This window comes from Echinops telfairi, unplaced genomic scaffold, assembly GCF_000313985.2.
Source record: "Echinops telfairi isolate 266 unplaced genomic scaffold, ASM31398v2 ScPeMD7_7400;HRSCAF=8409, whole genome shotgun sequence".
Classification (NCBI taxonomy): Eukaryota; Metazoa; Chordata; class Mammalia; order Afrosoricida; family Tenrecidae; genus Echinops; species Echinops telfairi.
In genome coordinates, this window is record NW_022111300.1 from 35,991,672 (window position 1) to 36,014,977 (window position 23,306).

A 23,306-nucleotide genomic window follows, 5' to 3' on the forward strand; every position below is an offset into this window, starting at 1 on the left:
GAGTGGTTCTGCATCTTTCAGTGTGGTTGATCGGCTAGGTATTGAGTGGCCGCTGGTTTGATATTGATGGATATTTTGCTTGCTTTTGGCTCTTGCTCTTAAACAGAGCTGAAGCATGCACATATTTTTGTGTAACTGTGTATCGAACAGACTTTAGCAGTTTTAAAAATCAAGTCGTTATTCAGGATATCTATTTTCCCTACCTAACACAGTATTAATTCAAGAATGCTTCAAAAAAAAAAAAAAAGAATACTTCCTTGTGCTCATGGGGAGACTGCATGGTTAAGTCAGGTAAGGTGTGCGCCACGGCTGTATCCTTTCACCTATGCACTCAGTCTGCATGCCGGCCGAGCAAGTAATGCAAGAGGCTGGACTACATAAAGAAGAACGGGCGTCAGGATGGAGGAAGGCTTATTAACGAGCTGAAATCTACAGAGAAGGCACAACGTGGTGTGCTAAAAGCAAAAAACTTGAAGCATGTGCTAATGAAAATCCAAGACCGCAGTCTTCAGTATGGATTGTAACTCAACATAAAACCAAAATCCTTACAACTGGACCAAAAATAGCTATAACATCATAATGAATGGAGAAAAGACAGAGGACGGCCAGAGTCTCACTGTATGCGGATCCGCGAGGAATGCTCTTGGAAGCATTCGTTCAGGCAATCCAATGACTGATCGCACTGACAAATCTGCGACAAAGGACCTCTTTAAAGTGATAGAGCAAAGCGGTCACTTTGAGGACTAAGATGTGCCAGCTTCCGGGTCACGGCATTTTCTTTCAATCGCTTCACACACCGGTGAGAACGGGACAATGAATACGAAGACCAAAGAATGGACGTGCTTGAACCAAATCTCTATGGGAAGAAGTACAGCCAGAATGCGCCGTAAAGTTGAGGATGGCAAGATTTTGTCCCGTGCACTTTGAGTACATGATCAGGAGAGGCCATCGCTGGAGAACGACATCATGCTTTAGGAGGCGGGCCAGGAAAAGGAGGAAGACCGTCAAGGAGATGGTCAAACGTAACAATTTTGCGAACGACGCAGGAATAGGCATTGTTCAGTCGCACATAGGGCCGGCCGCCGAGCCAGAGTGGACTTGATGGCTCCTCACAACAGCAAGAGGGGAGGTGGGGCTCTACTGGAGTTGTGTGGTTGCTTCAACCAGTCTTTTAGATTCTTTGCACAGAGGGCTTATAGCTCATTCATCACTACCTCTCAATCCATGCTAAAGTGACTCCCAAATTGAGTTTCAATAATAGTCTGACTAATGTCATCATCATGGGAAGAAATACATGTAAAGCCAACACCCAGAAATAACTATTTTAAGCTCACACTATCTAAAAGCAACAATGTTACCAGGCACAAATTTCTTAACTTTAAACTCATGGATATGACAGTACGTCAAAGGTCACTGTCGCCGTGTTGTGTGAACTTTAAGTTCCCCATCAGTCTCTGATACTCTGGCAACATTTTTAAGTGACATTCTCATCAACAAATGGTATCACAAAATCCGTCTGTTATAGTTTGTGTGTGTCTGGGTGGGGGTAGGGGTGAGAAGGCACTCTGACATTTGCTGACTCTTGGTGACCCTTTGGTGGGTGTCTGGGACTATAACTGTTCCCTGGAATAAAAAGCCCAGTCTTTTCCCTATGGAGCTGCTGGTGGCTTAGAACTGCCGTCCACGAGGGTCACAGTCCACTTGTCCACACTAAGTCACCAGGGCCCCCACTCTGACATTAGTTTAGAAAAAGCACAAAGGTTCTACAAGACAAAGGACAGCTCTCATTATTACGTGTGCACCGCCTAGTTAGTCAAAGGAATCTGTGGGCTGCATTAATGAGTAAAAATAAACTCAAAGAATCTCAAAACCAAAATGACATAAAATGAATAGGGGGCAGGGAGACAGAAAAATATTGAATTAAAACTTTCCCTTCATATGAAATCAGGTCAGAATACCACATAATGCATTTCTGAAGAAATCAGATGTATAAGAGTGGATATAAAACTTATAAATAAAAACTAAAATGTTATTACTAAGAGCTATCAACTGCAAAGGTGAGTCAAATGACATACTTCAGGGTTAGGGTTCCATATTAAATAATAATGATAAGCAATCACAATTTGCCCAAATTAAGTTCTGGATAAATGGTCTTTCCTGTTTAAGAAGTTAAATTTACGACAGGAAATGATTAAATCAGACCAAGGAGAGTAAATAAATGGTTCCATTTATATGAATTGAAAAGAGAGAAATGCTGCTGGTACCTCTTGACTATGAATTAAATTTGACATAGAGATCAAATTAATAAATACAGGAAGAAATTTAATAACTTAGCTTAAAAAGTAAGAAGCCCACACTGCACACTGAAGACATCAGCCAAAAGCAAGGCTCCAGGAGTTGATGGAATACCAACTGAAGTGCTTCAACAAGCTGATGAAGCCATGGAAGTACACACTCGTCTATGCCAAGAAATCTGGAAGACCGCTCTCTGACCAACCAACCCAAAGAAAGGTGACCCAACAGAATGCACATTGTACAGAACAGTATCATTATTATCACACGCAAGTACAATTTTGCCGAAAACCATTCAAGAGCGGTTGTGGCGGTACGCTGACAGGCAGCTGCCAGAAACTCAGGTTGGATTCAGAAGAGGCTATGGAGCAAGAGCTATCATTGCTGATGTCGGATGGAATTTGGCTCAGAGCAGAGAGCATCAGAATGATGTTTACTTGTGTTTTATTGACTAAGCCAAGGGATTCGACTGTGTGGATCCTAACGACAGCCTTGAGAAGATGGGGATTCCAGAATACTTCACTGACTCACATGGAACCAGTACACAGATCCAGCCTGCATGCTTTCGACTCAGTAAAGGTGTGTGTCAGGGTTGCATCCTCTCACCATACTTATTCAATCTGTATGCTGAGCAAATCATCAGAGAAGCTGGATTCTATGAAGAAGAATGTGGAATCAGGATTGGTTCAGAAACAGTTATTAACAGCAGGCTCGAGACGGAGATGACACAACTCTGCTGGCTGAAGGTGAAGAGGACTTGAAGGACTTGCTGATGAAGACCAAGGATTGCAGGCCTCAGTGTGGATGACAAAATCGTTACAACTGGAGAACGTTTCATCATGATCAAAAAGAAACAATGCTGTCAAGGATCTCATCTTGCTTGGATCCACAATCAATGCTCAGGGAAGCAACAGTCAGGAGATCAGATGATGCACTGCCTTGGGTCGATCTGCCGCACATGACCTCCTTAGAGTATTGAAGAGCAGGGATGTTACTTTGAGGACGACGGTGCGGTGCGGCCAACCCAAGCCATCAAGCCATGGTAATTTCCATTGCATCATTGGCATGTCACAGTTGGACACTGGATACGGAAGACCACAGAGGAATTGATACATTTGAGTTGTGATATTGGAGAAAAATATTAAAAGTACTATGGACTGCAAAAAGGGCAAACGTGGAAGTGGTTTTGGAACTGGGTAATGGGGAGAGGCTGGAAATGTTTTAAGGGGCCTCTGTGGTTAAGGAAGGGGTGTCCTGGTGGCATAGCGGGTTATGAACTGGAAAGCTAACTACAAGTTCAGCAGTTTGAACTCACCAGCTGCTTCTCAGGAGAAAGTTGAGGCTCTCTGCTCCTGTAAAGATTCGCAGCCTGGGAAACACACAGGGGGCATTTCTACTTTGCCGATAGGCTCCCTGTGAGGCAGAAGTAACTTGACGGCAGTGAGATTTTTATTTTTCTGATGTTGGCTAAGTGTTTTCCTTATAACCACAAGGTCAGCAGTTCACAACCACCAGCTGTTCTTCACAAGAAAGATGAGTGTCTCCTCCCACAAAGACTGGCAGTCTCGGAAACCCTAAGTAGGGCCACTGTGCGTCAGAATCGAATTGATGGCAACAGAATAGAACCGCACAAGGAGCCTGGCTGTGCCGTGGGTTCAGCGTGGGCTGTGGATGGCAAGGCCGGGGCTTCACACCCTGAGCCACTCCTCTGCACAAAGACAGAGTGGCTGGCTCCCCTGGAAGACGCAGACTCTCAAAAATCCTCTGGAGCAATTGTCCTCAGTCTTGGAAGGTCACTATCAGTTGGAATTGACTTGGTGGCTGCGTTAGTCTGGGTAGACTAGAGAAACAAATTCAAGGATACACATGTGTATAAGAAAGAGCGTTACAGAGAAGAGCAATTGAATATTGAGAAAACGTCCCAGCCCAGTCCAGATCAAGTCCATAAGTCCAATATTAGCCCATGTGTCTGATGCCAATCTATAAAGTCCTCTTCAGACTCACACAACACATGCAATGAGGCCGAATCCAGGAAGATCACAGGCCAGTGGCTGGGAAGTCTTGTGGATCCAGTGGCGTTGTAAGCCTCTCAGTGCTGGCAGGGGTCTCTATGTGGCTTCTGTGGCTCCAGAGGTCTGGTTGCACCAGGGTAGGTCCATGTGGCTTCTCCAGCTCCCAGGGAGTAGCACCATGTGTCTTGTCAGTAGAGTGTCTCCAAGGGGAGTGAGCAGAGAGAGAGAGAGGTGTTTCCCGCCTCCAAGGAGGAAATACAGGAATTCCTAGAATTCTCAGAAGGCCATGTCCACACAGAGGCTATATCTTGATTGACAGGCCAGACTCCACCCCTTCACTCATAATCTTCTCAGATTGACATCAGATTATGTAACTACCAACGCTGCAGTGGGTTTTTGAAATAGTCAAAACTGAAGTCCCCATGAAGACTCTTTGGAGAATGATGGCTATTCAAGGGCTCAGAGCTGCGAGAAAAATTGCAGAATGTTGCTAGAAATGTGGATGCTAACGGGCGAGGCTCTCAAAGAAAACGCTGCTGCCGCTAGGGGCTGAGTCAGTTCTGACTCACAGCGAGCCTCCCTTCCTCTGTGCAAAGGAGCAGAACACTGATCACACCACCCTGACAACGGCCACTCTCCTCGAGCTCATTATTGCAGTCACTGTATCAATCCATTCTGTCGAGGTCTTCCCTCGTCCTCCTCATGGACCCTCCTCTCCTTGACCAAGCACAATGCCCTCACAGCCCTCTCAGCCAGATGTGGAGACCCTCACAGATATGCGCATGTACAGACTGGAAGCATTCTCGCCGCTTGGCAAATCACTGGTGCATGCTCCAGGCCGTTACTCCCTTGTGGCTCAGCATTCCTCTGACATCTTCTGGCTTTGCACTGAGGGGGTGGATTCAGACTGCGGAGGCCAAGGTCTACAGAGCAAGGTGAAACACTCTTGCTTGTACCGAGAATAAAAGCCAAGATTCTTCTCATCTGAAAAAGTTGCCAAGATGCTTGTTGGAGCTCCGGGAAACAGAGCATGGTGACAATCTTCATCAGCGCCGATCATGGTGGGAGATTCTCCTGGATGACTCTCTCCTGTGCCTTTGATTTGCAGTAGATTTCTTAAATCCAGATATAAAGGCATAGAGCAATGCCAAGTTGCCGATTCACTTTGCCTGCTTCTCCACACACCTTTCTCACCCTCGCAGCGGCAGACAGGCTCCGAGGCGGGTCGCTGCCCCTCGATGGGATGCGAGTGCTACTTTCCCATTTCTGTTTTACTTTCCCGGGAGCAGCGGAGGCCACCTCTCCTCATTATCTAGAACCTGAGCGAAGGTTTCAGGTTTCCCTTGAGAGTCAGGGTTGTACTGCAGCACTAATATTAATGTTTTTATAACTTGTTATTTGCTTTCTATGTCGTTACTCAACTGACTTGTGAATTATACAGTATAATGAGGATAAACATTTTCTTAATAAACTCAGGAAACGTCCCGATAGACTGAAAGTACTCTATGTACTACAGTGAGAAGGAAAACAGATCTGAATGTTGAAGCACTTATTCAGACTCCTGCTAATAGAGTCCATTCAGTGCTGCTGGAGTAACTAGGAGTCTGGGAATCCACTGCTGTGTCCAGACTCCTTCCATCTTTGACAAACAAGTGCTCTAAAGCAGTAGTACAGGAAACAGTTGTGTTTTTTTTGTGTGTGTGTGGTTGCTGGCAAAGAGACCTAACAAGTAAAATTTCTAGGGAGGGAAAAAAGAAGGCACATATTTTAATTTCTCAGTTAGCGGCCAATGTAAATGAGGACAGTAAGAACACAGTTTCCAAGGTGCAAACCACTCTTGAGCAATGGGAATGGCTAACAAAACACCAAGTCTTGGTGAACGAAGAATATCCCACAGAGCTAACTTCTAGTTTCCTTTCGATGGCTTTCCAGGCCCGGGCGGCAGGAATGATCACGGCTATCCTATCTCGACGACGGACTCGGGCCGAGCCGCCTTCTTCCATCCACCGAGAGGAAAAGCAGCGAGTTCACGGCCCTCAACCCACCATTGGAAGCGCGGTGACCTGCTGAGCTGCGTGCACACCAACGCTAAAATAAGGACCAGGAAGGCAGACCCCAAACAGAACTTCTCCAGTCTCTCTAAGAAGCAGATGCTCTAAGACGTTCATTGGTACTTAGTGGAAATGGTATGCAAGAAGAAAAGAGCCAACCAGAAACTCTAAAAATGGGCAAGTTCAAGAGTAGAATTGGCATGCTTGATCTGAATTCACCCTCAGGCACTGTCCTCTCACTGAACACTCCAGGGCTGTCAAATACGATGGCGTACGAACCGCTTTCTCCAGGAAATGTCAATTTGACGTCTGCTCGGCAAGAAGAATGCTGCCAGGGCACACCCGGCCCCATGGAGCTAATGCATTCTTGTGGAGCGAATGACAAACATCGAATGCCAACGGGATACAGCCAACATGGCAGTCAAGTTCCTAGACGTGATTCCCACTGCCACCAGATGCCCCCCTGAAGGTTCCCGGGCAATTAGAAAGCAGCGTTTTATTAGAATAAGGCATGGCAAGTACAGAGTGGAGCGAGCCACTGTGCTACTTTTTAGACAGTCTCAAAATTTAACTAGCAGGAAAATGATAAAAGATGCCTTATTATGTTCTTTGAGAAACTCTTTGGAGCCATAAACTTAATGCCTGGAGGAGATGATAGGGCACAGACCCCACATCCACCCACGCATGCTCCCTCTGTCTCGACATCAGTGGTTCTCAACCTTCCTCATGCCATGACCCTTAGTTCAGGTCCTCATGTGGTGGTGACCCCCAACCAAAACATTATTTTCGTTGCTACCTCATAACTGTCATTTTGCTACTGTTATGAATCGGGTGGCCCCTGTGAAAGGGTCGTTCGGCCCCCAAAGGGGTCGCGACCCACAGGTTCAGAACCGCAGCTCTACATAAAAGGGAAGAAAACCAGCACCGGCCAGGTTGTGGCTGCACACAGCTCTCTTTGTTTACCAGGGCCTGATACCCAGTCCGTATCAGCCAGCCATTCAGAAAAGAAGCGAACCACAGGAAGCCAGCAAAACAAGGCCCCAGCTGTCTGGTGCGGCCTTGTCGCTTTACACCCGGTGTTCAAAGCTCCCTAGCAAAGCTTCTAGGATCAGCCCAGGCCACCAAGTGCGGTCTGGTGGTTGCAGCCACGTCCTTCTTAGAGCTGGATGAGCTAGTTTCTTCTGTCAGCGAGGATGAGCTTGCCTTTCGACTCTTTTCAGCTTGGTCATCTCCCAAACATAAGAAGCTAGGGGAAAGCCTACTGACATGTCGTGTGCTCCCTCTGTCCCACTCCACTCCATCAGCATCCTCTGAGATGGGGTGGGGGCTGGGAAGCTCCTCACCTTTAAAGAGGGTCAGACAAAGGCCATCTGACACTGGTGGGGTCCTGTGCTCAGGGCTGACCACACTACAGTGTGGCACACTGACCCTCTTTCCTAGCAAGTGAGAGCCACAGAACTTCCAGAAGAATGAATGGCTTACTTAGCTCAGGGCACTGAACACATAAGACCACATTGTGGGGTGGGGGAGGGCTGGGGTTACCGTTTTTAGGTCGCAGGGAACTGAAGGGACACGAGAACCCTGGCCGGGAGAAGGCAGCCGTGGAACACAGCAGCAGAGACCAGAAACGAAACAGCCTCGGAAAGGCAAGGCTGTTCTGAAACCCAGTCCATTTTCGGTTTAGGTGTGGTTCTCGGTGAAACCCAGGTGCAAGGATCTCCTGGAGCTCGGGGAGAACCCTCTGCAGCCCCCCACACAGCCCCTCCTTCCCTTTCTTTGGCCGAACTGGTTGGGGTGAATTTCCTGACCAGGAGAAGACCTGGGGTTGATTTTCCTTCACAGATTGTTAAAGCACATTTAAGGTTTTCCTCTCACTTTGACCAGTGAAAGTTGAACCTTCAAGGTTTCAGAGGGACCCGACTGGTGTGATGGGTACGTGTTGGGTGGCTAACAGCAAGGTCGGAGCTAGCTGCTCCCAAGGAGAGAGGCGAGCTTTCAACAACTGAGAGTTATATTCTCGGAAACCCCCAGGGGCAGTTGTGCCCTGTCTGAGTGGCTGCTATCAGCTCGACGGCAGCGAGACGGCGTCCAGGTACCAGCCCTGTTTTCAGAGAGGGGTGTGATTAGCTACGAGCTTCACCAAGGGAGGGGACTACTTACATAATCTGGGAGCGGGACATCACTGGAACTCAGTGAGCCTCTCAGCGACTGTGTGGCTTGTTCCAAAACTTTGTTGTGTTTCTTAGACAGCAGAGAAAACAAACTGAAAACAAACAAACAAAACACCCGGTCATGTTAAAAGAACCAAACGTCTTCTAGCTTTTGGGGTGGCATTGTATCATGCCCACAGCACGTCAATTCTTCCTGAATACCCTGGGAAGTGAGCACCATCCTTCCTTCACTGCTTGTGTTAACCAGAGCAGTGCTGCTGTGTGACAAAAGGCGAAGTGATGCGTATGCTGAAATTATACGGGTTCTTTAAGAAAAGGGAAAAAGTGTGTGTGTTTTTAAACAATTTAGTAATTTTTTTGGTACAAAATATATGATAGTTTTTAAAAAATGATTTTATTGGGGGCTCTTATAACATTCCATACATCAGTTTTATCAAGCATATTTGTACATATGTTGCCATCATCATTTCCAAAACATTTTCTACTTGAGCCCTTGGTATCAGCTCCTCATTTTTCCCCTTTCTCCCGTCCTCCCACCCTCCTGAATTCTTGATCAATTCTATATTGCTATTATTATTTCGTATCTTACACTGTCCGTTGTCTCCCTTCACACCCACACACAAAGTTTTGACAGTTTAAAATTACGGTGAAAATGGGTGACATTTTCAAGATGACCACAATGGGAAACAGAGTGGGCAGACTTAGAACACCCACAACATGGACCGGATTTATGACTAACTCCCAGAGTACTCTGTTACTACAAGTGACTTGAGTTAGTTTTATTTAATTTTTCTCAGTTTCAAACAAGTTTGTTGGCTTAGATCATGTCTCTAGTACAACACAGAGTTTGTAATTCTGTATTTTGGCTTTTCTTTACATATTTCTCAAAAAGAACCGTTTTAAACATATGCTCTTTTAAGACTTCTGCCTCTGGCCATAATGGAATAACTGGTATCAGACTAACCTTGATGGTGTGGACAATTAAAAATTAGGACACACACATTACATATATAATAAAATTAGGACAGATACCCCCACACACCTGCTTTCCTTATGTGGTCCAACCTCTGAAACGCAGAACCGCCAAAGAGAAAAGAAAACGCCCCACCCCAGGCCCACCATGGAGAGTCCACCTAGGAGGACGCTTAAACCGTGGTGCTCAAAGGTGAGGACCAAGTGTGTGCACCGGACACGTGCAACATTGAGGGGGCAGACATGGAAGTTGGAGATGCTCTGGCAGCTCGACGCTGGGGGGCGGGGAGCCCTAGAGGGTAGACTGGCAAGAGAGGAGCACTAGAAATGTGCACAAGCATCTTCTTGAATAAGCTGTGCTGTGGAGAGCCATGCTGCTGCCCTTCAAGAGACAGCAATGGACAACTATCTAGGCTCTGTGAGCCGAACAGAGATGTTGGAGGTCATAAAAGGCCACAAGATGCCGGGGCTCCACTCAGCCAGGGGGAGGATAAAACTCACTCAACACGAGGCCACGGTTTGGGAGTCAGGCCATTCTAATTCAGAGTCAGGACGCCATGTGCACCCCAACAGAGCTAAAGGAACAATCTCCAAGAGATGACATGGATCAACATGTAAATTAGCTCTCTGCTAGAACAAAACTGAACAATGGCTGAAGACAACAAAGTCCCAACACTCGACCATGTGGTATCTGACATCCCAAACAAACAGGAAACACGACTGGACGTGTGACACAGCAGGAAGAGAAAGACTCCGACAAGGAGGAAAAGAGGTCAGTCTGTAGACAGCGAACTTGGAGATGTGGGAATTAACAGCTATTTTAAAATGTTGAAAAATTTAAAGAAAAACATGAACATAATGAGGAAGCAGATGGGGAATATCAGTAGAAATGGAAATGTTCTGGCATATAGTTAATTTACTTGTAGATAAGTTTTTATCTTTGTGAAGTCTGTTCGTTGAGCTTTGTTAGAGTATATCGAGTAGAGTCCTTATTCTGGGTTACAATGGCCTTCCTCCTAAACGAGTGCTCTCTAGCTCTTTGTAGATATAGATACAGAGAGATAGCTCTAGCTAGGTACAGACACTCTAGCCCTGATGGCACAGTGGTTGTGGGTTGGGCTGCTAAACCACAAGGTCAGCAGTTCAAAACCACCCGCTGTTCTGAGGGAGAGATGGGGCTGTCTATCCTGTAAAGAGTTACAGTCCTGGACACTCACAGGGCAGTTCTGGCCTGTGCTACGGGCTCTCGGTGAGTCTGCACTGACTCAATGGTGGTGAGTGTTGATGTTTATGACTTACACCGACTTTCTGATTTTATCTCCTTGTTTTCTTTTTTGAGTCATGGTCTTAGTTTACAACACACGTATACTTAGCTTATCACACTCTATCATACATTAATATTAGGCTGATTCATGTGTAATTTAAGAAGCTACAGCATGAGGCCTCTCTTTCTCAGTGTTTTAGGTTTCTACCCTCACTGAGGAAGAAAGGAGACAATCTATTAATTTGAGAAAATTATTAAACGTCTTAGAAACCAAAGCAAAAAGGGCTAGTTTATTTATTTGGCAAGTGAGTGCTAATAATCCGGACTCCTGGTTAGAAGACCAAACAAGGAAGGAACAGCATTAGAAATGCATTGTGGGTGGACTCAGTGAACCTTGCACTACTGAAGGCACACGATGTTGAAACGGTCCACCCAACACTCTGCAGATTCTCTCCTCTGCCATCTTTGGGGCAGTTCTTGTCTGAATCAATGGTCTGAGCTCCTTTTTCTCTTTTCTGACCACCATGAAACAGAAACACAGAACTCACACTCCGAGCCTTCAGTCTTCCGCCGTTTAACTGTCTTCACCCTCAGACCCGAGGAGAGCTTTCAGAATTTTGTCTTGCTTTGAACTTTCTCATTTTGACTTTCCTTTAGCATTAAGGACAAAATGATCTAAATTCATATGAGATCTAAGTTACAAATTGCTGACTAAGGGAGGTAACTTCTCCAAAACACCGCACACAAAACAGTCGCCATAGCTTAGTCTTAGAGCAAGCGAGCGACACATGATGCTTGTGCATACAGAGTTCAATCTGATTTTTAAAACGAGAGAATTTGATCTTAAGTGTGCTTACTGAACCCTCAGTTACAACAGAGCTGCCAGAATATTTTGCAAAATTAGAAAAGACTAGATTTCCCTTATGTTAATTATTTATGAGTTTACAATGAAAAATTGAAAACAATCTAAATATACTCAATAGGACAGGTATCGATCAAGGTTCACAAACTCAAATATTCACACAACGAAGAGAACAATATAGCAATTTGAAATGATCACACGCTTTATGTATCAATAGAGACCAATCTCAGAAATAATGGTGAGCAAGACACCGAGCATGAATGTTGCAGAAGAATGTGAATCCGATGATCTAACTAGTGTGAGTTCAAAGCTCTATCTCTCAGAGATAATAGATACAAAGGAATCAATTATAATATATCTGAAATAGATAAATACTACCTGAAATAGATAAATGCCATTACATTTTCTGAGAGAGGAGAGAAGAAAATAGAATCAGGGAGGCAGGCACAGGATATATATTTATATCATGTTTTATTGGTTACCCTGAATGGGGGAACATGCAGGTTAATTAGTCTGTGTGTGTGTTTGTGTATGCACACATGTGCAGACCTATACCGGAAATCATACATTTAAAAACTTGCTTAAAGGGACACGTTAAACCGAGGAACAGAGGAGAGGCCCTCCCCTCAGACGCATCTCGTAAACGAGAGCAGCACAGAGAATGGCGTGGTCAGCACACGCCTAGGAATCCACAGGCTGCTGAGAATGTCTCCAGTTTAGGGTGCACAGGTGGTGGCAGGAGAAGAGACCAGAATGGAGACAGTTTAGAAAACAGACTGTGAAGGGCGGCTTGACAGCCAATAAAGAAGCTAATGGGATGTCAGTCTTACAAAATGATGAACGAGGCTGTGGTCACTTGCCCCTAAGAAGTTCAAGTCTAATGGGATGAGAGAAAGAAGGGAAAAAAGGCTACAATCCTGGAATCAGAAGATGCCACTGGCCTGAAGCGAAAGCTGCCAGAGGAGAGGGAGGGAAGGCTGGGCGGTTTGCTCGCTTGGGAAAAGTTACTGAAAGGGAAGGCAAGCAAGAGAGGGGAAACAGTGCATTGAAAGGCAAAGACAACCTTCAGGGAAGGACCAGTAGCCTCTGGGACTGGACTGGTGCATGCCCAGAGGGGCGAGCGGTGGCAAGAGATGAAGACGTCAAAACAGGAAGGGTGGCTCCGGCTGTCGGCCGTCTCCACCCCACCTCACCTCCAGACCTCACCCCGGCCCACGCTGTGCTCGGACCTGACTGGGAAGATCATGGCCATCCAGGAGGTGAGCATGCTACCAAGAAATGTGTCCGACTCCATGATTTCAATCTCTTCCATCTCTCATGCTCTCTATAACTTTACTATAATCTTTATATATCTCAACCGTACAATTGCACCTATCGAACCCGAGATTAGTTGTGGGGGGCTGGCCTTCCCCCCACATGAGAATGTGATTGGGACTCACCTCCTGCTCACAAGGGTGAAGGCCTCCTTCCACCCCAGAAACCCAGCCTGCCAGGCTTCTTCATATATGAGAATAAAGGATCCATCCAATAACACGCTCTTTCCGTTCTCTGCTTCCCACAAAGGAGTACTTAGACCTTCCCAGATGCCCAAGGCAAGAAAAACAAACAAAAAAACCCCAGGAAAAGTACATGGAAAAGGGCCGTGTACTGTGTACAATGCTAAGAGGTTTGAATTTCATCTTGCCAGCTCAGCAAGCAGGGCTGACCCGGGGCCTCCTCTGTGCCAGGCAGTGCGTAGTGCCTGGGATACAAAGGCCAGTAAGCGCACTGCAGCCTCTGCTCCCCGAGAGGGTATGGTCCGTCCGGGCTAGACCCACCCGGACGGACCTACTGACTGTCAGCACGGGGCTGGAAATGAGCATGGGGGTAGAGGGACACAGGTTGGCCTGCCCAACTGCTCCTGAACAGGGAATCATTTCTGGAGATGCAGCTTGAGCTGCACCTGAAGAAGTAATTAGCAGTTAGCCAAGCAAACAAGGATGTGGAAAGGTGCTCTGGGCAGAGGGAAGAGCAGGAACGGAAGTGGGGTAGTGGGGGTGCGGGAACAAGTCGGTGTGCACGCATGGAGTGCGAAGCTCACGGCGGAGCACAGCAGGCGAAGAGTGGAGGTGGTCGTGGGGAAAGCTCACAGGGGCCTTTATGCCTTACTTAGATCTTGGACAGCACCCTAAACGCCAAGTGTTTTGTGACAGCCAGGTCGCAACAGGAACCAAAAGGAGTGTAAGGTAGGGAGAAGGCAGGAATAGTGGCTGATTACTTTCTCTACCTGTCTTTTTATTATTATGATATAAATTACATGTTATTATATTTATATTGGGGGGGGTTTACTTATCGTCGCCCTGGCTCCGCAACAGTTTGCCCTCTCCCTTCTTGATTGCTGTCTTGCAGGTTACTGCCTTCTCTCTCATTCAAGTTCATCCTGCAAACCAGCCTATTGCTCCATCTTTCCTCTCAAGGCTCCACTCACCCATGTCCTCACCTCTCCCCATCCTCTCCAATCTCATGGCGGCCCCGAGTTCCTGCCACACAAGCCCAGTGCTCTCAGACGACAGCCACAGCTGGGCTTCCTCTGCGCCCAGGAGGCACGAAGGGCAGGAGGCGACAAGGGAACAAGACTAGCAACAAGACGAACCTTTTACAGGATGCAAGTGAGCGGGGAAGAGCCCTGAACTAAAGCAAGCAAGAGGTGTTGGGAAGGCAAACCAGGCAACACAGGAGTGAGGAAGGAACTAGGCTACAGCAGCTCTGAGGTTTCTCCCTTGGGCCACTGGCTGAATGTATTGTCCACGCTCACAAGTCAGGAACATGGGAAGAAGAGCTGAAGGGAAGAGTGGGGGAGGCCCAGGAAGACACAGCACTGTGTCTTGAAGGAAACAGCAGCAGCAGCTAAGGCTTACCTAGTGCGCATTGCCCTTACGCCTTCACACCGTGCGTTATCATACAACAATCATGGAGCTAGGTCCATCTGTTGCTTTTTTCAAAAGGGATGATGGATTTGAAGCAGAGCAGGGGGTCACATGCCCGTGGCACAGAGCTCCTATGGAGTGGAGCCCAGAGTCCTAGTTAGGCAGGCCGTCTGCAGAATCTTGCTCTTACCAATTCTGCCATGAAATCTGGTTGTGCTCAGGAATCTCCAAGGGAGGTGGTTAAGAATATTCAGGTGAGCAGTTTTGAAACCCTCATCTCCTGCTTAGGAGCGAGGGGAGGGGGAGTCTGAGGGTCATCGGCACCTGTTGGGAATGCTGAAGGGGAAGGGACGACCCATGGACAATGGGTAATGGATGGAAAGAAGGGGCCGGCCCGAACCCTGGGAGCGAGCTCAAGTGAGAGGGTAAGCAGAGCACAGGGAGCCAGTAAAAGTCACCGAGAGGCAGAGGAGGAGGAGGGCAAGGGGAGCAAGAGGTCTGTACTTTCTAGGAGACAGCAGTCATTACTGTCAAAAGAACTGGAAGCAGGGCTCCCCCAACCCACCTCCCTGCCCCCATACACACACCAATGTTCAAACAGCCAGAGGTGGACAAAGAGAAGATAGAAAAACAAGATGTGGTACACACACACACACACACACACACACACCCCACCCCCAAAGAGAGGGAAGCTCTGATACACGCTGCAGCTGAATGAACCTTGCCAACGTTCGGCTGAATGAAAGGGCCAATGCTGTACGAACCCCCTTTACAGGAACTACCCGGAACAGGCCATGCAGCACACAGAGCCCAACATTCCCGAACAGTTCCCAGGAGCAATGGGATGGGGACTTGGGGAGATTCGGCTCAGGGGGATAAACAAAAAGATGGTAATGTAGGTTGTACAGCACGGTGAATGTGATTAATGTCACCAAGTTGCATACATAAAAATGTTTTGTTACATGTATTTCACTACCCCCTCCCTCAAAAAAAAAAGAAAGAAAGCTGTCAAATGGTAAAGTAGGGTTTAAAAATGAGACTGTGCGGCTGGATTTGGCAGAATAAAAGAAGTTAACGGTGATCGTATGGAGAGTATGGTGTGGAGGTGGCCGTGGGTGAGATAAAAGGAGGGTGTGATGTAAGGAAGTACAGAAAACAGATGCAGACGCTTCTTGTTGGGAATCAGAGGGCAGTCAGAGCTAGGTGCTCTGGAGGGAAGACGCGGGCAGTTTGCAGGAGGTGATGTTGGGGTTCTCGCAGACCCTTCCTGAGAGAGCACTGCCAGTTTCCTGCAGCTTTGCAGTAACTCTTCTCCAGGGCCCCGTCCTTGCTCCGCTCTCGAGAACACAGGGCACGCAGGTTGACTCTACGCTGTGGGCCGACAGGACAGCAGACCTGCTTCAGAGGGTTCCTGGGGCTGTGACTCCCGGCCCTGCTCCTTTCAGACTGCTCACCCTGCGGTCAGGAGCCCGCGTTACCCAACACCCCACCAGGAAGCCTGTCCTCCCCTCTAGCATACTGACAGCACCAGTGACTGGGGAAATGAGATTGAGAGCAGGGAGGGGAAAAGGGAGGAGCTGATCCCAAGGGCTCGATGGAAAGTAAATGTCTCGGAAAGAACGATGGAATATATGTACGAATATGTCGGACACGATTGATGTACAGTTTGTAACAAGAGTTGTCAGAGCCCCCAGTAAAGTGATTAAAAAAGAAAAAAAAGATTGAAAGCAGTTGATTTGCTTGATAAAGATACTTGGGTAGGGCGAGTTGGATAATATGTCCAAGGATAATGTTATACAATGTCATGAACAGAAATTTCTAATAAATCCTGAAAAGCAATTAAAATGTAGAAAATCAGAAAGAATCATTGAAAGCATCAGAGGTCGAGTTCTGGATGGAAACCAAGTCTCCTTAGGGCCAGAGCTTCACACTGTCTTCTCCGTGCGCACGGTTCCTTCTATGCGCAGAAACAGAAACAGGTGCCGGCAAGAATGCGGAATATACCAAGCCTGCCAGGAGCACCAACAAATGCTGCTGTCTTGGAAGAAGGACAAGCAGAATGCCCCTTAGCAGTGAGCATGGTGAGACTTGCCTCCTGTGCCGCAGATGGATGACCAGGAGGGGCTGTGGAGCAGGACCTCAGGCGTGGTCAAGCTGGGGTCCGAGGGGAAAAAGGAAGACCTCAGCAAGACAGACGGACACAGGGGCCACAACACCGGGCTCAAGCACAGCAATATCTACGAGCATGGGGCCGGACGGGCTTCACTCTGCTGTACATAAAAAGGGGCACTCGGAGTGGGAACCCACTGGATGACCCCTCACCACAACAACCGGCGCAGAAACCACCCTCTTCTTCCTCTCTGCCTCTCCCCCAATGCCGTGGACCGCACGCCTCCTGACAGCACTCTCCAATGGTGCTCTCTCCGCTTCTGAAGGGCAGTCACGACGACCGCTTTGAACTGCGATAACCTCTTCTATTACAGCTTACTTTACTCTTGGGATATAGTTTATGGACACTAAGATATAAATTAGCTGAGGTATAAATAAACGCAATGTGATTTACTATAAAAATATATATAACCAGTCATGTAACTCACCATCAGACTCAAGGAAAAGAACAATTCCCAAAAGTTCCTCAGTGCCTTTCAGCAGGCAATCCCTCCTCCAACACCCCTCCCCTACCCATCCAATTTGTTTTCTTTAACTCCCGTTGTGCCATTTCTAGAAATTCACATAAATGGAATCATTGTGTGTCCGGCTTCTCTCATGCAGCACAAAGCTCATGCAGTCAAATCCATTCAGGTGGTTCTGTGTATCTGTGGTTCATTCGGTTTGTTTTTCCTTGCTGTATACTTTTCCACTGTAGAGGCACCCTTTGGTTTATTGACTTACTGACTGATAGGCACGTGCATTGTTTCCATTTTGGGGTTCTTATGAACAACGTTGCTATGAACATGTCTGCACACATCGTTCTGTGTGCCCGTGTTTCACGCCTTTCGAATACGTGGGAGAGGGGTTGCTGGGGTCTATGGTGGCCTTAACGTTAGGGTGCTGGGTGGGGCTCCACAGGAATCAGCGAGCGTACTGGACTCCTAGCCCTTGGGATCTGGAAGGCAGATGAGCTAGTACCCGACTCTTGTCACCTGAAACTTCCAGGAGGGAAACTGGCTGGAGCTTCCCCTGGCTGTCAGCAGAGTGAAGACACAGCGATTGTGTGTCATCTGAGCCTTCACGCTGGCAGGTGGAAGGACTTGATCATTCAGCAGACGTGGGCCAGGTCTTGGAGACCCCCCTCAGGTCCCCAAAGGACGAGCTGCAGGGATGGTGAGATTGGAGCAGAGGAGGTAGATGATTAGTGGCTAAGGGGGCAATTCTCAGTGAGCAGCTCGAGGAGAGGTACCAGCTCTGTCCAGAGGCCCCTCAGAGGATCTCTAAGACCCTGAGAGCTCCTTTCGGGACAAAAAGCCAGCTCTGGACAGCTGCTCCGGCCAGAGTCCCACCATCGCACGACAACTGTGTCCACTCAGTAAAACTGTGTCCTTCTCTTGAACCCTTTTCCCCGTGAGCCTACCACTGAAGAGTAGGCCACAGTAGAAAGTGGATGTGGGCAGGGTGAGGCACGCAAAGAGAAAAGAAGCCAGCCCCACCCCACCCCTTTCTGCTGCAGGCTCCGCGTCTGCAGCAGCCCTGCTGGGGGAGGACAACGGACAAGAGCGGGTGGCTCCTACTAGTATTTGAACAGGAAGGAGGTTTTAGAACTGCTGAAATGAGACGTCCCTCTTAACATAAAGGGTCTAGAAAGGCTGGCCTTATCTCGGGCAAGACTCCACGGTGCCAGTCTGGTGGAGATGGGGTGCGAGTGGCTTCCGGATTTCACGCAGCGAATCCAACTCACTCCATGTAACAGTTAGTCTATTTCACACAGGCCGAGGACCCTGGAGAACAGACTATCAAATAATGACCGTGGAAGCAGCACTCGGAGTGCCCCTAAACTACAAACAGCTTGTGCAACTTCTTTCGTTCCTCTCTGTTTCTTCCGAGTGGATCTAGCTGGAATAGGGAGACGATCCAATGCTAATCCTTTCTGGCCAGAAGAGTAGATAGGCACAAAAAGATGACTTCTGATCCCTATCCACAGGGCTTCATGCAACTTAGTTACATTCTCCACTACTCTGTCAGAATGATCACAGCTCTCCGCAGACTAACAGACATGTACGTTCCAAAGGTTGATGCATACATTGAGCATTTTAGATCTGGGAGCATGCTTTTTCTTACAGAAACAGAAGCACCAAATCCTTTTGTCTTAAGCTGATGTTGCCATTTCACTATAATCAATCATATCTGTAAGAAGGTTTCCACAGGAGAAATACAATTCTCTTTTTCAGAGTACAATGTCTCAAGGTGAAGAGGCATTCGTATGGACATAAATAGTTCTGAGCTTTAACTCAGAACTGCTTCCCTAAAAACAGCAGGGGGGCCTCTGCGTTTGCATAAGGTAGTTTGCATCCTTCGAGTCACTTGTAAGTCTCCAGGTATTTTCGGTCTCAGAGGAAAAGGTAATAAACCCATTTCTGTTTTCAGCCTGTGTGGGTTAGACACGAGGCTGTTTATACGGTAGGGGTTGCGTGCAGCATCTTTTCTTTCTTGGTCAGTTTTAAAAAGCTAACAGGAGACAAGCGAAATCTTAAAAGCAGTAATAAAATACTGTGTACTGTGAGTAGCTGAGAAACAGAACAATACATTACCAAAGGAACCATGGGTAAAATAAACAGATCTGGTTTTCCATGAGAGAGAGCTGAATACATAGTTTGTGGGCTTTGTGGTCACGGGAAATCAGCTATGAATTGTAAAGATTCCTTAAATCTGAGCCTGCTCACCAAGAGTCTGACTTTGCCTTTGTGATTTAAGAAATTCAATAGGTTTAAAACAAAGAGTAAATGATCATCCAGTAAGATTAAGAGTAACTATTTCCATCGCTTTGAGGGTAATTCAATCAATGCAAGTTGGACTAAAGATATGTTTATATGTAATTTCCTTTTACATGGCAAGAACCAAGAAAAAAAAAATTAAGAACCACTTGAGGTAGAGGGGTGAGGTTCAGAGCTTGCCCTACCAGAGAATAAAGCATGCTAAAATTTATTAAGGATTGTGTTATTGGCACAAGAGTATATGAATAAATCAACGGAACACAATATAGTTTAGAAATGCAAAGATCACAGTGCTAAAAGCCGATTAATCCTAAGTGGTATTGGATGATAATTAGAGAACTGGTTCAGGAGGTTGACCATCCAGCTAACAGGATTTCTATTTAGGAAAAAAGGTAGAACCCTATCTTATTTCATACGCAGAACACACAAGGACAGTCACTACTCTTTATAACGTGGAGGTAGGGTCAGAAAAGGCATTCAGCTAAGCGTGACACTAAATCCTGACATGCAGACCAGTTAAGGGGACTGGGTTTTCCATTGAGTGATACGGAGAATCGCTCTAAGTCTCTCAGCGGAGCAGTGACCTGCTCTGACTTGTATTTTTACTTTATGAAGCAAGTACCTATTAAGTAAGGGGCAATCAGTTCAGAAAGCACCTGAGGTCCTCGACGGTACAACAGGGCTAGGCAAAGAACTGAGCTTCACAACAATCGACAAAGTAACAACAGAAAACAAAATCTCTTCTCAGGTTCCACATGAGCTACCAAAAAAGAACGGGGAACTGACCGACACTGTAAGAGAGTCATTGACACGTGTCTGGAGCAAGTCAGAGGGGCAGAGGTGGTGCTATTGTCAAGGATGACGGCAGCGAGAGACGTGAAGAGCACTTCTAGCTGCATTCTGAAGGTGACGCCCAGAGGATGGGCGCCCGAGTGTACTGGAGTGGAGAATGGGGAGAGTCCGGGAAGCACCAAGGTTCGTGGCCTAAGCAAAGGGAAGGGTGGCCTTAGCATTTACAGAGATGGTAAAGTCCGGCGGAAGGGGAGGCAGGTTCCAGGAAAATCAGGTTTTAGTCAGGATAAGCGGGAGAGATAGCTTTTAACTATCTAAGGGCAGGTTTCAAGTAGACAGTTGGATGTGTAAATCAGGCTTTGGTGAAGAGCTAAGGCTAAAGATAACATTTGGGAACTGGAAGCGTGTAGCCACAGGAGTCCTGGTGGTTACTCATTGGAAGAGTCTGTAGTTCTTCACACCCACCCAGCGGCTCTACAAGAGAAAGGCCACGCCAATAGCTTCCTACAGAGGACCACCACGAAAACTCGACGGGGCAGTTCTACTGGTGAACAAGTTCGAATCGTCTCAGAGGCACCAGACGACCACGGCGGCACGAACATACAACCAGAATGTCAAGAAAACTCTGTGAGCGGCACAGATGGAAAGGAGATGTGACTGGAGAAAGGAGGGACTGAGGGGGTCCGGGAGTTAACCCATGAATAACCGGGCACCCCAGAAAGGTGGAAGCTTAGAATCGCCTGGTGTTCGAGCCCAGGTGCAGGCGAAGTCCCATACAAGGCGACTGGAGGTCTGGTTCTCTTCGCTCCCTCCCCCAGCCAGGGGCAGCTCTCCTCGCAGGAGTACGGCACACAGAGCGGGATTAAGGAAAACTCCGGACAATGACAGAAACTCAGCCTCTGTGGCCCAGTCAGCGCAGAAGATGCCACCAGTCCCATCTGTGTGCCCAGCGGGGCTCTTAGTGCGGATTCCACTCACCAGAGACGGAGAAGTGCGGCACAAAAGAAACCACAGGCAGCGATCCTTGAAAACGCCCCGAGAACCAGCCCAGTTGGAATACTCAGTAAGGAAGCCCAACCCACGTACACCCAGCTTCCAATCAGTTCTCCAGTGTGCCACGTCTATGGAGGGCCCCTTGGCCAGGGGCCACCAGAGCACCACTCCAATGACAAACGGGCCGGAGGAGAGTCCGAGAGAACCCTGGATGGAACCGAGAAGAAGCAGGAAGGAGGAAAAACTTCCAAAACGCTCCCGCTACGACGCTCAGGGAGCAGAGGAAAGAGACTGCGGCATGGAAACGAGGAGCAGGGCCTGTCAGGAATCTCCGAGAGCAAAACGAGAGAGCACTGAGAATAGAAAATCCCAACAGAGGGCTGGGTAATGAGTCTGAGGCACTCTCCCAGAGCGACAAAGAAGACGACGCAGCCGAGCAGTTGCAGAGAACCCGTCCACAAGCTCTAGCTAACATCCGACTACCTGAGGAAGTGGAATGAGAAGAGGCCATCATTCAAGGATTATTTCAAGAAAGTTCTCAAAGCGGAAAAATACAAATTTTCCAAAGTGGGTAGACTTTTCTGATTTTCACTAAATTTGGTCATAAATGCTATTTAGCAAGGATGCCCCAGGATGCCCAGATCATACCACCCTCCGCCGTGGAGTGGGCCCTGATGCAAAGCGACCGCTGGGCAGAGCAGAGCTGCTTCCCAGGGCTTCTGGGACAGACAGCTGTGGGAGCAGACTGTCGCCTCTGTCTTCCTCAGGAGCAGCTACGGGGTTGGTCTGCCGGCCATGCCTACAGTCAGCAGGGTAGCACTTAACCCACCGTGTCACTACACAAGTAGGGCTAAACTGAAAAATTGCTAAGTTATTTCAAAATGGAAAATATACATACCCTGAATTTTATCTTACTTTTATACCGATTTCATGGACAACATCACTTATAAAACTGTAACAAAACTCCCAAATATCATACAGTTAATGTGGAATTGTAAGTCATCAAACTTATTGGACATTTTGTACTACTTTCTCATCTATATTTATTACACATGTTCTGTCAATAAAAGAGACAGGGTTTCTTTACATTTGTCCTTCTCTGTCCCCTGAGGAAACTGCATGGCAAATGGGTGACATACCGAGTCATTTCTTTAAAATACTCCATAGTGCGGTATGACAATGACTGAGATTCAAATAATATTTTACGGTACTAATTTAGTATTTAATAAAATGATCCATCTCTCACGGGGAGCACAAGAGGAGCCCGGATGAACAGGGTGGAGGTTATTATCACAGGCCATAGAGACTTCCTGGGTGTAAAGAAACTTCCTCTCAGAGGAAATGTACCCCAAAAAGCAAGTCTACTTCATGCCATGCGGTACAACGCTCACAAGAAACAGGACACCGAGGCGGATGATGTTGGAAAAGTCTCTAGCATCCAACAACGCCTTGACAGTACCATTTCTAAGGTAGATCATTCTGCAGGTGCTGGACCTTGGTTTAGGCTTCCAAGTAGAATGTGGGATTGCTTTTGCTTAACCCTATCAAGTTTAGTAAATATAACCAGTCTCTGAGGAGCTCACAGGAATGAAGAATCACAGTAACCTCATCACGATTCAAAAATATTTTGGGGGAGGGGATGGCTTGGCAGAAGGCAGGACAGACATGTCTTTGTGGATTAGGGTAGGCTGCCTGACCTGGGCATCCTCCGACACTACACTCCCAGGCCCAGAGATGCATCCCTTCAAGGTGTTGGGTCACGCCTAAGACGGCTGCATACATTTGCTCCCTGAATTAAAAAAAAAATCATACAGGGTGAAAGGCATGGAGGCTGTTTCCCCCTGAAGTAGTAGTTGGTCATGAACTTCCTGGACTGGCTAGTGACTGTGTCATTCACGTTGGCAGCAGGTGCTCTGGCAGCCAGAGGGGAAAAAAGTCAATGGTTCGGTTTCATACAGCCACAATCTTGTCATTCCACCATACGACTTAGTCCAAAACCCACCTCCATCAAGTGATTCCAATTTATAGTGACCCTGTATTGGGTTTTGGAGGCTGTAAATCTT

General features: G+C 47.3%; 1 protein-coding gene across 2 annotated transcripts in view; it reads right to left on the bottom strand.

The window, feature by feature from the left end:
• DYM (dymeclin) overlaps nucleotides 1-23,306 on the bottom strand; it is a 315,716-nt gene that overhangs the window by 98,132 nt on the left and 194,278 nt on the right. For both annotated transcript variants that reach the window (XM_045296193.1, XM_045296192.1), the window contains exon 14: nucleotides 8,516-8,618. In XM_045296193.1, coding sequence (XP_045152128.1) covers nucleotides 8,516-8,618 — 103 coding nt within the window. The remainder of the gene's footprint in view (nucleotides 1-8,515; nucleotides 8,619-23,306) is intronic.